A 14,186-nucleotide genomic window follows, 5' to 3' on the forward strand; every position below is an offset into this window, starting at 1 on the left:
AGTTCCAGAATTTCTTGATGTTGTTCTTTTGAAAAGGCAAGATTCAGAGATTCTGGTTCAGGTTCTGGATCAGTATTGTGTACACTATCATCAAATTCTAGTGAAACAAAGTTTGTAGCAGCAGCAGCAGCATATGGTCTTCTGGTTTGGTATCCTGGTGGAAATCCATGCTTGAGATAGCATGTCTCGATGGTATGGTTTGTTCTCTTGCAATATGTGCAAAACTTATTTCCACGACCTCTTCCTTGATTGAAACCTTGGCCTCTTCCTTGATTAAAACCTTGGCCTCTTCCTTGATTGAAACCTTGGTTGAAGTTCTGATTGAAATTTGGATGATATCGAGTCTGTCCTCTGTCTAGTTGTCCTCTGGAATTTTGTTGTTCAGCAATATTGATGAAAGATTGTGAATCTTGGACTCCTATTTTCAGGCGCCTTTCTTGCTGAAGAATCAATGAGAATACTTTGTTAACACATGGAAGAGGGTCTAATAGCATTACTTGAGCTCTCACATGTTCAAATTGGTCATTTAACCCTTTCAAGAATCTTATTACATAGTCCCTTTCACGAGTATCCTTTACTTGTGTTGCTGCTCCACATGCGCAAGATGGTAAAATTGGCTGTAAGCTTTCTAATTCATCCCATAAAATCTTTAATTGGGTGAAGTAATCTGAAACACATTTGTCTCCTTGCTGCAATTTGAAAATTTCATCTTGAAGATCAGAAATTCTAAACATATCAGTTTGAGCAAACCTGTCTTTCAAGTTGTTCCATATATCATCTGCTTTCTCCATCCAAAGCACTGATTGTGCAATGGATTCTGAGATGGATCGATTGAGCCAAGAAATTATCATAGTGTTACACCTTTCCCATGAACCAAATAGAGGACTGTCATCATATGGTTTCTTGATTGTTCCATTAACAAAACCAAGCTTGTTCTTGGATAGGAGTGCCATACGCATTGATCTTTGCCATGTGTGGAAGTTCTTTCCATTCATTGAAGGAGATACTAAGACCAGCGATGAGCTTTCATTGGGATGTAGGTAATAGGGATTGGATTCTGGTGCTGGTGTTGTATTCTGGTTTGGTACTGCTCTTTGAGTTGGTGCTGATGCTGCATCTTCCATTTTCTTGATTGATGAAAAGAAAACAGAAAATTTCGAAAGGAAGAAGAAGGAAAATCTTTTGAGAAGAATTGGGAACAAGAGAGGGTGAATACCAGAGCTCTAGATGAGCTCTGATACCATATTGAAAACTAGATAAAAGATGAAAAAGATTGAATGTATTGAATGAATTCTCAAGGTTACATTGCTGATATATATACAACAGCAATCAAACTAAAGCACGGAAGCAAAGACTCTTTAACTGTAAATAACAGAAATAACTAACATCTAACTAACAGACTTCTAACTAACTGAATTAATTACAAGCTACTGTATATATTAACAAAAAGAACAAGAAGTTAAACGACGTTGCGCCCGGCACATGGAGAGAAAATAAATAAGTGTATTGTATTGATTCAAATAAGGTTGCTGGAGCCTGGAGACAAATTAATACCCGTATTTAAATAAATAAGTGTATTGTATTGATTCAAATAAGGTTGCTGGAGACAAATTAATACCCCTACGTTGATAAAACTGTTGGTCATAGATGAGGCAAGAATCAATTATCCTGATCTGTAGGTAGAAGTCCCAAAAACTAGTTTTTATTACTAATATTTAGACAAAAGTGGGCTCGTTCAAACAAAATCAAAAGCATGCAATAATTGACGTGTGAAAGTTGAACAAGTGAGGATACAAATATGTGTTAGATTTTTTTTAATATTATTTTTGAAAGGGGATTAAAATCCTAATTCTAAATCCGTCTTGAACTCCAAATTAGTTGGGAACCTATAAGATTACCGGAGGATAATGTTAAAAAAAACAAAAATCAGAAACATGCAACTTTTTATTAAAAAAAAAAACAAGTGTTAAGATCGATCTCTTTTTTGATTAATTTGAAAAAATTAATAAAATAAAATGAAAGATAAAAGCATTCCACATAATAAAAATATTTTATTTAACATTTATTATAACTAAAGAATTTTTATTTATTACCAAAAAAAGAGAGAGCAAGTAATCTTGCCACGTCATATCCTTTGTAGGTTGTTCCTTTAGCCCATTTGATAATGGATCATGCTAGAATCCCAGAAAGTAGAAACAAGTGTTGGAGTCAATTCTTTGCCTCAGGTGCATGGAGTATGGTTACATTTGGTTTGGAATATCACTCTATTCAATAAAAATAAAAGGGTTTGATGAAATAGTCATGGACTATCATATATTCGTATTAACAAAATTACTCTTATTAAATAGCTTAAGGCAGGTATTCTTATACTAGAATAAAAAAAATTATACCTAATTTTAATTTAGCCATTGATTTGCTTTGTATATATGACTTACATATATAATAAATCAGAATCGTTAGATATAAATATGATCGACGATGCAAGATTGGAAATGTAACTGTCTAAAATGATTTTGATCCAATAGATAATTGATATTACAAAATAACCTTATTTTCTTTAACTTTTATTCCAGGCCGTTTGACGTGACATAATTACAGAAATTAGAATCCTAACATTTTCAATAATTTTCACAATAGAGAATGAAAAGACAATTATTAATTATATCAATTAAGGGTTTTATATTTCTCATTCAACATGAGAATTGAATTCTCATGTTGTAGAGACAAAAAACATGTGGGACCCGTATGTAAGAAAAAATTATGTGTAGGACCCACGTTGACACAGAAATCGAAGGGTGTGTAGGAAAATTCAAATTATCATGTTAAATGAGAATTATAAAACCCATCAATTAAATATATGTTATGCATCATCAATATTAGTTAAGTAATCTAGTCTAAACATTCATCATATATCATTTTATTTATGAGATTAATGTTTTTAATATTGTAAGAGATAATTTCCTTGCTAAACTTTGACCCCATAATAAATTTATGGCAAGCAAGGACCCTTTAGATTTCATTTCATCTACTTATCCTAATAAGAAATATTGGAAATTAGGTATAGCAGATGAGAAAAAAAGGTGACCCACACAATTGACGGAGAGACAGCTATTTGATCTTGTGCATGTCAGCCATGACTGACACAGACCGGGAGCAACCTTATAACAAGGGAACAAAACTATACATAGTGATACGGTGGTGGGTACTCCTTTTTTTCAAATATAAAAATTTTTATTTTCATTTTTGAAATTTTTTTTCTGGCCACCTTTAAATTTTTTCCACGTTTGGAAAAAGGAAATACCTACTTGGGTATTCCTATAGGTTGGAATTGGTTGTTGCGTTTAAAGCGTTCCATAATTCAGTACAAGGGTAGTTATATATCTTTGGATCACTTTGAAGAGACATTAATTAGGCATTGCCATATAAATCCCTGCTATGTAGATACTTAGACCATGACATTTAAATAGTTATTATCTCGTGGGACGTGGCAGCAATATAATGTATAATTGTGTATATATTACATAATGAGGGGTGCTGCTTTTCCAATAGCAATTAAAACGTGTGATATAAGTCGCAGTTTCGGTAAGTGGGACTAGGACTCAGTTTCTGATATACCTCATGAGGCGAAAAAAAGAAAAAAAAAGCTCAATCAGTTGATCGTGTCGTGGACCAGAGTTAATGGAGATTCCAGCACAGTGCTTTTCATTGTCCTCAATTTTTTTTTTTTTTTTTGAGATGTTAAAGATATTTAATTAAAAAACTGCTGAGGGCAAACACAGATGATTTCCCTCTGGTCTGTCTAGATGTGCACGTTAAGAGGTGTAGGAAAAGGTGACAAAAAAGAAGAAAATGGTACCATGATGCAAACTAGGGCATGTGAATACAACTAAATAATTGTGATTTACTAATAACAAAATCCTCTCGCCAAGACTACTTGTGAGCTACTTCATGACACCGCTGTGCAACTAAGTTGAAAGTTGACAAAGCAATTCTTCTTTGCTTAACACTTCTTTGCAAGCAGATGGCTGAAAAACATCAAATAAGCATATCACAATGGTGGAAACTAGAATATTATGAGCCTTGATGAAAATTTCTAAAGGAAAATGTAAGAAAGATAATTCCTACTTTATTGGTAGTAATAAATATTATCCGGGAACTTTTCCACAGACACTGAATTCCTGCATAAAAAAAGATTGTAATTTTTACCTGAAGCAATGACAACAATTTGCCCATTTCGGTGTCCACGTCCTTGAACATAGTTAAGCTCTCTGGAAGAGTGTTCCTTAGAAAGAATAGCATTGCTGAGGCAGCTTTTTCCTATAAAAGAAACACAAGATTATTAACTTATAATACATGTTTGAAAAATAAGATAAAGAAGACACACATGCTGATGATAATAACAATAATGACTTGCTCGGTGATAGTGAAAATATAAAGAATGGAAGGATGAGTAAAATATCTAGACACTGTTCATGCTTCCAAGCATTGCCAACGATCCCACCCCAAGTGTTCATTTCAAAGAAAAACTATCAAAAGATAAATTGCTAAAAAATTTCAACATGAGATTGAGAGGAGGTATGTATCTTGATCATAATAAGAGGAGGTACCTTTTAACTATACACCAGGGATTATACCTTTGTTTATATAGTCATGAGTGGCATACCAAAAAACTAGCAGCAAAATTCATTCAAATGAAGCAATGGATGAAGTGAATAATCTAAAACTGAATTAATCCCCTAGACTACTAGCAAAGTGAGTTTATATGTACTTCAGAGTTGTTTCTCCTGTATTTATGTTTCAGGGAAATGAAGCAACTATCTATGGGTTATGGAAGTTTGTAGATCATAATAATCAGCTTTAACATGATGCAAGTAAATTCAAATTCAATTTCACATCTATATATCTACAATACCTTCACTTTATAGTCCTGATCATTGTCAAGTGCAATAGAAAAAGCATTCAGAAGCCTAGGATGATAAAGGGTTTGCGCCACATGGACAAAGTTTGTAGGCGTCTCCATAAAATTAAAAGCTGCCAACCTAACTTGAGCATGAGAGTCTTGGAATGAATTCAAAACTTTGGTCAGCACTTCCCCAAGAAAATTTTCCATCAATACCTGCCAAAAATGTAATTAATAAACAAAGGTTAGACAGTGTGAGAAAGTAGTAAACCTCACCAGCAATTAAGTAAAAAAGTTATTAATATATATGAAAGCAAAGCAAAGAGAGTTGTTAAGATGATGAGGTCACCATTTCATCAGAGAACTCTTTTGAGATCACAGTAAGCAGTGTAATTCCAGCATGGCGCTTCTTCCATTCCTTGGAATCCAAGTAAAGAGGCAACAGTTCTGAAGCAATTGCCAATACTTTACTCCCTCCAAGTGTAACACAAAGTTGTTTCAAACACTTTATTCCAAAGTCATGGTCATGGTCATGGTCACCAACACCACCATCCTCTTCAATACACAGAAGCATTTTCATAGAAACGAGGAACAACCTAACCACAGTTTGAGAAGGAAGGTTCAGCCACACGTGTTCACCGTACTCTTTTACCTCAGTCATGGCCATAACCAACTCAAACGCCAAACGATGCGTTTCATTGGTCAAACCCTCACTCTCCGCGATCTGAAGCGCGTCGAGAACCATGTCACTCACGTAAGGCTTCAACAGAAGAGGCTCTTGAGACACCAGATTTATCAACTCAACGAACGCGATTCGAAAATAGGTACCTTCGAAACCGTGCAATAGTGTGAACACGCCAGCCATCATCGCGCGTAAGAGCTCATGGAACAGTGAAGGATCAGAGAACAACTGAACCAAACTCACAACCGCACCAAACGACGCAACCTGAACGTTAGGGTTCGACGACGCCAGAGAAATCAAGAACGACGAATGAAGAAGGCGGCGGCGGTCGCGGAGAGCATCGCAAACAAGAAAACAACAATCGTTTGGCAACGAACACAAAACCAACAGCGCGACTTCACGAAACTTGTCGTCGTCGTTTGAAGCGATAGACGACACAAGCCATTCAAGAATCTGAGGCCAGTGTTGATGAGTTTTGTATATAGCGGAAACGGTTTCAGCGAGGACATAGAAAACGAGTCTTGGGACCTCTGACTCCATCACTATCAGAAGAAAGGTTTTGGATTCGGAAGATTTTGGATTCTTTTTCTTTTTCTTGGTGTGGTTTGGAAGGTTTTGGATTCTTGCTGAATGTTTACATTGACATGCAAGGGTTGCCTTATATATATAGAAAACTTTTTGGGCTCGTTTGGTGGGTAGGATATGATATGAGGCTGATAAGGGTAGGATATGATATGGGGCTGATAAGCCTCCTGTGTTTGATGAGCACCTGATTAGTAATCTGATAAGATTATGTTGAAGGAGAAAAGAGAAAGAAAAAATAAAATATAATGCAATAAATACAAATATATTGTGTAACGTGGGAATTTATTGGGTATCCAATATTGATATCCTATCCTATTGAATCCTAACCAGCTCCGCCCATAAGATAAGAAATCATGCATTGGATAGGATAAAATGAGACAATAGGCTAATCATATAAGCTAATCATATCCTATTGACTCACCAAACAAGAGATAAAAATAGGATATGATAAGCTAATCATGCATTGGATATGATGGGCCCAATATTGAAAAAATAAAATATAACAAGACAATCAATTGGGTTTTAAGCCCATGGTTATTTTGTTTTGAGATTTTAGGTCAAAGCCCATGGGTTTTCTCTCAGAACCAGCCGACAACATGGCCGCACCACCGTCTTTGAGTTTGTTCTCAACTTGATTTTGTTGATTGTGTTTTGGGCTCTCTCTGATATTGGTGCCTCTGCTTCTTCACCTTCACCTTCACCCTCTCTCTCTCTCTCTCTCTCATATAGCTGCTACGCGGCACTCTCACCGTCGGCTTTTGCAGAAACCAAATGAATAACAGGTCTATAGTTATGGAATATGAAGGTTTATTAAACTATTGTGTTTTGGGTTATTGAAAACACAAAAAATAGTCAAAAACCTAATTCCCAAATGTGAGAACTTTCCTTCGTGCTTATGGTTGTTGCAAATAAGGGAGATGTTCTCTAACGAGAGATATTGAAAATTTAAGGAATAGAGAAAATGAAAGAGAAGACGAAGGACAATGCTTATTATATATATAAAATTATTATATTTGATTGTTTTCATATTTTTAGGACAATGTTTGGTTCATTACTTATTATGTTGTAGGAGAAAAGTGAAATTCTTATGTTTGAAATGCTTACTGAAAAGATTAGTGTATTTTTATATTTTTTATTTGATATATAATCAATGATAAATGTTCATTTGAATTTTCAATGTTATGTGATATTATTTAGTACATAATTTAGATCATTATGCTACAATTCATATTAAATTTTTTTTCCTAATAAATATTTTAATAATTTAATATGTCAAATTTTCTGGCACCACCTAGATTATTGAGCTGGCTCCGCAACTGCATATAAGTTTACTTATGCATGTTAGTTAATGGAACTCCTCTTGCTTTATCATTTGAAAATAAATTAATGATGACATGAGCAAAAATGTGTTGATAACTCAATTTCTGATAAGATTCTTATGTGCAAAGCTAATTCACCTATAAAGTCAATTGTATTAGAAAAGATTATTTTCTTTTATTTATCTAGATTCATTAGCTGTTTTACTGTTTGGTTGGTGATGTGGTTGTAATATATTTGATTTTCCAAGTTAAAATACTAAGCTTTAAGGTCAAAAGAGCATACTTATCTGTTATCAAAAAAAAAAAAAAAGAGCATACTTATCAATACATTTTATGGATTAATTGTTAGTTTTTCATTTTCAATGTTATTTCTCACTCAAGTTTATATTTGGATAGGAATTTAGCATGAAAAATGAGAATTTTCGCAGAAGGAAAATTTGGATCAGATGGGCGGCGCTATCAGCGCGGAATAAATGCATTTTCAGTGAAAAATCCGCGCCATCAGCGCGGAAGAAGTATGACCGGCGCTGATAGCGTGGATTAATTCAAATTCAGTACAAAAAGGCGCCATCTGCGCCGATTTTCCAGCAGGAAGACACCGTGTTTTGAACGCGTGCGTGCAAAATTAAAAAGGGGGATCAGAAGACAGAAATGATAGAGAGGGAGAGCTTGAAAAGAACTTCTGGAGCTTTTTGCGGAGATTGATCTTGGAGATTATTTTCTCTTCCTTTTGAATTCTTATTCTTCTTTTATGAATCATTGTAATTCAGCTATGACCATGTCTGGCTAGTTTCCTTCATTGTGGGTAGGGTCACAGTTGGTTAAAAAGCTAACTCTTAAAACCTATCACCCAATACATAGGACAAAAAAAGGTAAAATAATATAGGATAATATATTTATGGGATTAAAGTGTCTGCTGTAACTTTAGATAAAAGTGCCTGCTGTGCAATTAAACAGTGTCGTTTTGGTCTTTTTTTAAAAGTCAAATTGCTTACTGTGCAACTCTTCCGTATTCATCTTGTTCGCATGCCAGTTTCTTTTTCCCTTAATGGCAGTGTGATATTAAGGGAAAAAGCGTTGGAAAGATCATTCAGTAATTTGACTATCTTTACTGACATATGAATTAATCGCATCGAGAGAATGATATAACAACCCTAAATATTGTATCATGATTAATGAAGAATTATGATAATTAATAAACGAGACATTTCAGATGAAATAGTTTATGATTAAGTAAATTAGAAGTATGGGTCCAATGGACCAAAGACATAAGCATTAGGGATCCAATGAATTCATGGATCAAAGTATAACCCAACAAAGGAAGTTAGGATTATGATGATTAGTAGTCAATCACTTTCCCTAAATCAAGCAAATTGATGACAATATGTCAATCAATCAAATAATTCTGTTTCTTAAATCAAGGAAGCAACCTTTATGACGATTAGTCACACCTCATCAATCCCTTAAATCAAGGGAGCAACTTTTAATGACGATTAGTCACACATCATCAATTCCTTAAATCAAGCAATCACTAAATTTCCTTAATCAAGGAAATTGACATCATGTTCTTGTCCCTAAATTAAGCAATCTAACCTATGACAACAAATCACCACCTTACTCTCATTTAATGTGATCGAAACCTACCAGCAATCAAGTAATGGCAAGGCTTCTAGGTTGCCTATTTGAACAAGCTTTAGTCTCTCCTTTTTCCCTCTATAACCGCGGCACTACAAAAGGAAAGAACAAAGAGTTTAGTTCATTTTGTGAAGTCCATGAATGCTTCGAAATGGTGAGTGTGTTAGTGAGAAATACCTAATTGTTCCAAGATCAAATACAAGCCTGGATCTTAGTCCTTCTTCCTAATAATTCCACCAAAGAACCCTTCATCTCTAAGCAAGAAAATCCCTCTTCTCCTCTCTTTAAGCTTGTGGCCTTGTATGTTCAAGGAGGAAGGAAGTTCATTCAATAAGATTCAAAGTAGTCAAAGGTCAAGAAGTGTTTCCTTAAGTCGTTGATCATCATCAAAGGTAAGCCTATGAACCTTCTTGGTTAGGAATGACATGTAAAAGCATGAAAGTGATATCCTAAGTATATGATCCCTGGAAGGCCGAACCATGTATGATAATTATAAGCATGAAGAGATGCTTAAATGATATGAAAGATGATGAAATGATGATGTTAGATTAGCATGTTTAGTAGCCTAGGTTCTAAATCAATTTTGCATGATCATAACCTTAGTTGGCCGAATATATAAGATGATGTTTTGAATGATGCTCTAGGATTTAAATATGATAAATTATCAATAATGTTAGAAGCATGTTTTAGAAGTAATCCCTTAGGTATTTTAGGGCAATAAGGCCGAATGGTATGTAGCTAAAAGAGGTTTTATTTGATTAATGTTGAAAGGATCTAACCATGTTAAGTTAATAATATAATTGAAAGCATGTTTTAAAAATTATATTCCTAGATGTTTATCTATGGTGGCCGAACCTATACATGCCTAGAATGAAATCTTTAATAATTCTATTAAGTGTTATGATGACCTAATAATGTCCTAAAACCTACACAAGTGGGTAAGTAAGTAAAACAACTCCTCTAGGTAATTAAACCTGCAAAGCCGAGACCTATACATGGATAAAACACAAATGTTGAATGTTATATAAGTTACTAAAAGATGATATGATGATGGTAGGGAGTCAAGGGAGCAAACAGGCAAGTAAAGAGATCAAAAGTTGAAAGTATACAAGTAAAGAACGACAAGCACTGTAAGTGTTTACAGTTGTTGAAGTAATCTCTCTATGTATGCCACCATTATGAAACTATGATAAGTTATGGTCTGACTGCAATATGTTTATAGTTCTTTACATTATGTGATTATGATATTTTTGAAACTTAAAACCATGCTATTAAATGTTGGCCTGTGCACTGATACTCCAGTTGCAACCTGACGAGGACTCTGGGTATCTCCGTAAGTCCGTAAAAGCCGGCAGGAATATGATGATGATGATGATGGCATGATATTTTTATATGATGATGATAAATGTTCCATTTTGTATTGTTATTATAAACTGTTGCAGGAGTAAGCGTCATAGTTGGAGAATGCTCCAGCTGTGAACCTTACTGAGATTTTCCCCAAAATCTCACCCCCATGGACTGAGGCTATGCTAATAGAAGCTTTTCCAATGGGAAGAGAAGTACACAAAAGGATCCACATTATGACTTGGCTTATGACTGAGGCTATGAAATGTTTTTTATTATGATTAGTTAATCTTTTTACATTTAATGTATTATTTATTTTGATTGACGAACGCACTGGAATAAGTATGGTTATGTGTTTCCAGCTCTGATATTTGCATTCGTAAAGTTTAAATTTATGAATGCATGATATGTGTTTCCATTTATGGTATCAGAGCCGAACACTAACCTCTATGTGATATACGCAAGATATACAAGGACAAATTAACACGTTGCGGGACACCATCACCCAATTACAAACCAACATGGGAGATATGTTTCAGAATATAATGAATGAGATCAGAAGGAACCCAAATGCTAATGCAAACAATAACGGAGCAAGCGGCTCGGGAACAGGAGCCGGGCGACCTCCTCCAGGAAAGCTACAAGTGTGGAAAAGAAGGACACTATGTCAAGAACTGTCCACTATGGGGAAACCAACAAGCAACAGAAGAAGCACCAAGGATGGGCAGAGTTTACACCCTCGATCAACACACGGCAGACCAGGCAGCTGAACTGGTCAAAGGTACGATCTATATTTGCCATGAAAATTTAGATGATTTGATTCTGGTGCTACGAATTCTTTTTCGCCGATTATGTGGCGAAAGCGTACGATTTATTTACTGATTGCAAGTACCTACTATGTAGAGACGTCGCATTTATCTATGAAGGAAAGAAGTACAAACAGGACTTCATAGTACTCCCACTAGAGAAGATCAATGTGATTCTAGGGATGGACTGGCTCGCCAAGCAGCGAGTGGTGATTGACTGCCTGAAACAGGAGAATGCTCCATGATGATGATGGGAACTCTTGTAGGAGAAGAAGAGATACCACTGTCCAACATTCTAGTGGTTAAGGAGTTTGAGGATGTTTTTCCCGATGATATCACCAATTTCCCTCCAGAACGAGAGGTACAATTTTCAATTGAGCTAGTACCGGGAACTGGGCCAATTTCAATTGCGCCCTACCGTATGTCACCACTTGAACTTGTGGAATTAAAGAAGCAATTGGAAGACTTAATAAAGAAAAATTTTATCAGACCCAGTGTGTCTCCATGGGGAGCGCCAATATTATTTGTGAAGAAGAAGGACAGGTCAATGAGACTATGCACGGATTACCGACAGCTCAACAAGGTTACTGTGAAGAACAAGTACCCACTGCCTCGTATTGAGGACTTAATTGATCAGCTGAGAGGTGCAAGAGTATTTTCAAAGATCGATCTCCGATCAGGATATCATCAGATCCGGATCAAGCCGGAAGACGTTCCGAAGACAGCATTCAGATCAAGATATGGGCACTACGAGTACCTGGTCATTCCTTTCGGACTGACAAATGCCCCAGCAGTGTTCATGGGGTATATGAATCAAATATTCAAACCTTATCTGGATCAATTTGTTGTCGTGTTTATCGATGACATATTGATATACTCAAAGAGCAAGGAGGAGCATGAGGAGCATCTGAGAATCGTACTGCAAATATTACGGGAGAAACAGCTATACGCCAAACCATCCAAATGTGAATTTTGGCTGCCCGAGATTCAATTCCTTGGGCATGTGATATCAGATAAAGGAGTAGCGGTGGACCCCAGTAAAATCAAAGCAGTAGTTGACTGGGAGCGACCCAAGACGGTCACAGAGATAAGAAGCTTTCTTGGATTGGCAGGGTATTATAGAAGATTTATTGAAGGATTCTCGAAGCGGGTGTTACCACTCACCCGATTGACAAGGAAGGAAGTCCCTTTTGTGTGGACTGATGAATGCGAAGTTTGCTTTCAGGAGTTAAAGAAGATGCTGACGACAGCCCCAGTGCTGACATTACCAAACCCTGAAGAACCATTTGAAGTTTATTGTGATGCCTCAAAGATGGGTTTGGGATGTGTGCTAAACATGAGACAGCGCCGATGGATGGAACTCCTGAAAGATTATGACTTTGAACTAAAGTATCATCCCGGCAAGGCGAATGTAGTTGCTGATGCCTTGAGCAGAAAAGTCAGAGGAATTGCAAGTATGATGATAGCCGAACAACAATTGATTCGAACATTTCCGAGATTTAAATCTCGCAGTGGTAAACGTTGAATGCGGACAGGAATATTACGCAGTACAAATCCAAGATGAACTCTTAGTAGAGGATCAAGGAAGCCCAACAAGCCGTAGATTGTTTGAAACGGTTAAGAAATCAACCTGGAGTTAGTTTAAATCAACAAGGTATAATTACCTTTCAAGGGAAAATTGTCGTCCATACACGACTCTTGAGAGATGAAGTGATGGAAATAGCCCACAAGAGTCAGTACTCGATTCACCCAGGAGCCACCAAAATGTACGCAGACATGAAGAATAATTTCTGGTGGAAAGGAATGAAGAGAGATGTTGGAAGATTAGTAAGCAAATGTATGGTGTGCCAGAAAGTAAAGATAGAGCATCAACGACCAGCGGGCACCCTACAACCCTTGCATATTCCCGAATGGAAATGGCAAATTATTTCTATGGACTTTGTAACCAGTCTACCCAGAACTCAAGCAGGCTACGATGCCATCTGGGTAGTGGTCTTCAGATCGACCAAGTCAGCACACTTTATACCGGTGAAAGGAACGTACACGACAGAGAGAAGCTGGCTCAAATTTATGTGAAGGAGATTGTAAGACTGCACGGTGTACCATAAAGTATAATCAGTGATCGGGATCCTAAGTTTACATCCCGATTCTGGTATTCATTACAGCAGGCGTTCGGAACTCAATTACGATTGAGTACGCGTACTCACCCCGCAGAACAGACGGACAGACTGAAAGAACGATACAAACACTGGAAGACATGTTAAGAGCTTGCGCTTTAGAAGAGAAGGTTGTTGGGTATCAGTATCTGCCTTTGGCAGAATTTTCATACAACAACAGTCATCATGCAAGTATAGGAATGGCCCCGTATGAAGCTCTGTATGGAAGAAGGTGTCGAACACCTGTATGCTGGGAAGAAGTGGGCGATAAAGAAATGTTTGGGCCAGATATGGTGAACGAAACAACTAAGCAGATAAAGATGATTCGTGACAGGATGCAGAAGGCTCAGGACAGACAAAAGAGTTATTATGATTTGAAGCACCGACCCCTAGACTTTGAAGTAGGGGAACATGTTTTTTGTTAAGCTCTCTGTATTACAAGTATTGGAAGAGCACTCGGTGTAAGAAAGTTAAGTCCGCGTTATATCGGTCCTTATCAGATTCTGAAAGAGAAGCAACTTGGGAGCGAGAAGATAAGATTAGACAGAAGTACCCCGAGTTATAGTAATTTTCGGGACGAAAATTTTATTAGTGGGGGAGGATATAACAACCCTAAATATTGTATCATGATTAAAGAAATTATGATAATTAATAAACGTGACATTTCAGATGAATTTGTTTATGATTTAGTAAATTAGAAGTATGGGTCCAATGGACCAAAGACATAAGCATCTAGGGATTTAATGAATTCATCAAATT

General features: G+C 36.4%; 2 protein-coding genes across 2 annotated transcripts; both read right to left on the reverse strand.

The window, feature by feature from the left end:
• Nucleotides 1-83: 83 nt before the first annotated feature.
• LOC133284401 (uncharacterized) lies at nt 84-1,124 on the reverse strand (the record flags this gene model as incomplete). The annotated part of the gene is made up of 1 exon (XM_061481436.1): nt 84-1,124. A coding segment is annotated over exon 1 (1,041 nt), but the record flags the coding sequence as incomplete, so codon positions are not given.
• Nucleotides 1,125-3,790: 2,666 nt separating this feature from the next.
• On the reverse strand, nt 3,791-6,122 carry LOC133284315 (uncharacterized). The gene is made up of 4 exons (XM_061481345.1): nt 5,250-6,122; nt 4,913-5,116; nt 4,203-4,317; nt 3,791-4,013 (listed from the first exon to the last, which is right to left on the reverse strand). Exons 1-4 carry the CDS (start codon nt 6,120-6,122, stop codon nt 3,931-3,933), a joined length of 1,275 nt encoding a protein of 424 aa, XP_061337329.1. The 3' UTR covers nt 3,791-3,930.
• Between the last annotated feature and the right edge of the window lie 8,064 nt (nt 6,123-14,186).

The sequence above is a fragment of the Gastrolobium bilobum genome, unplaced genomic scaffold (assembly GCF_033153095.1).
Source record: "Gastrolobium bilobum isolate Gb01-03AN ecotype WA unplaced genomic scaffold, APGP_CSIRO_Gbil_v1 utg616756, whole genome shotgun sequence".
Taxonomy (NCBI): domain Eukaryota; kingdom Viridiplantae; phylum Streptophyta; class Magnoliopsida; order Fabales; family Fabaceae; genus Gastrolobium; species Gastrolobium bilobum.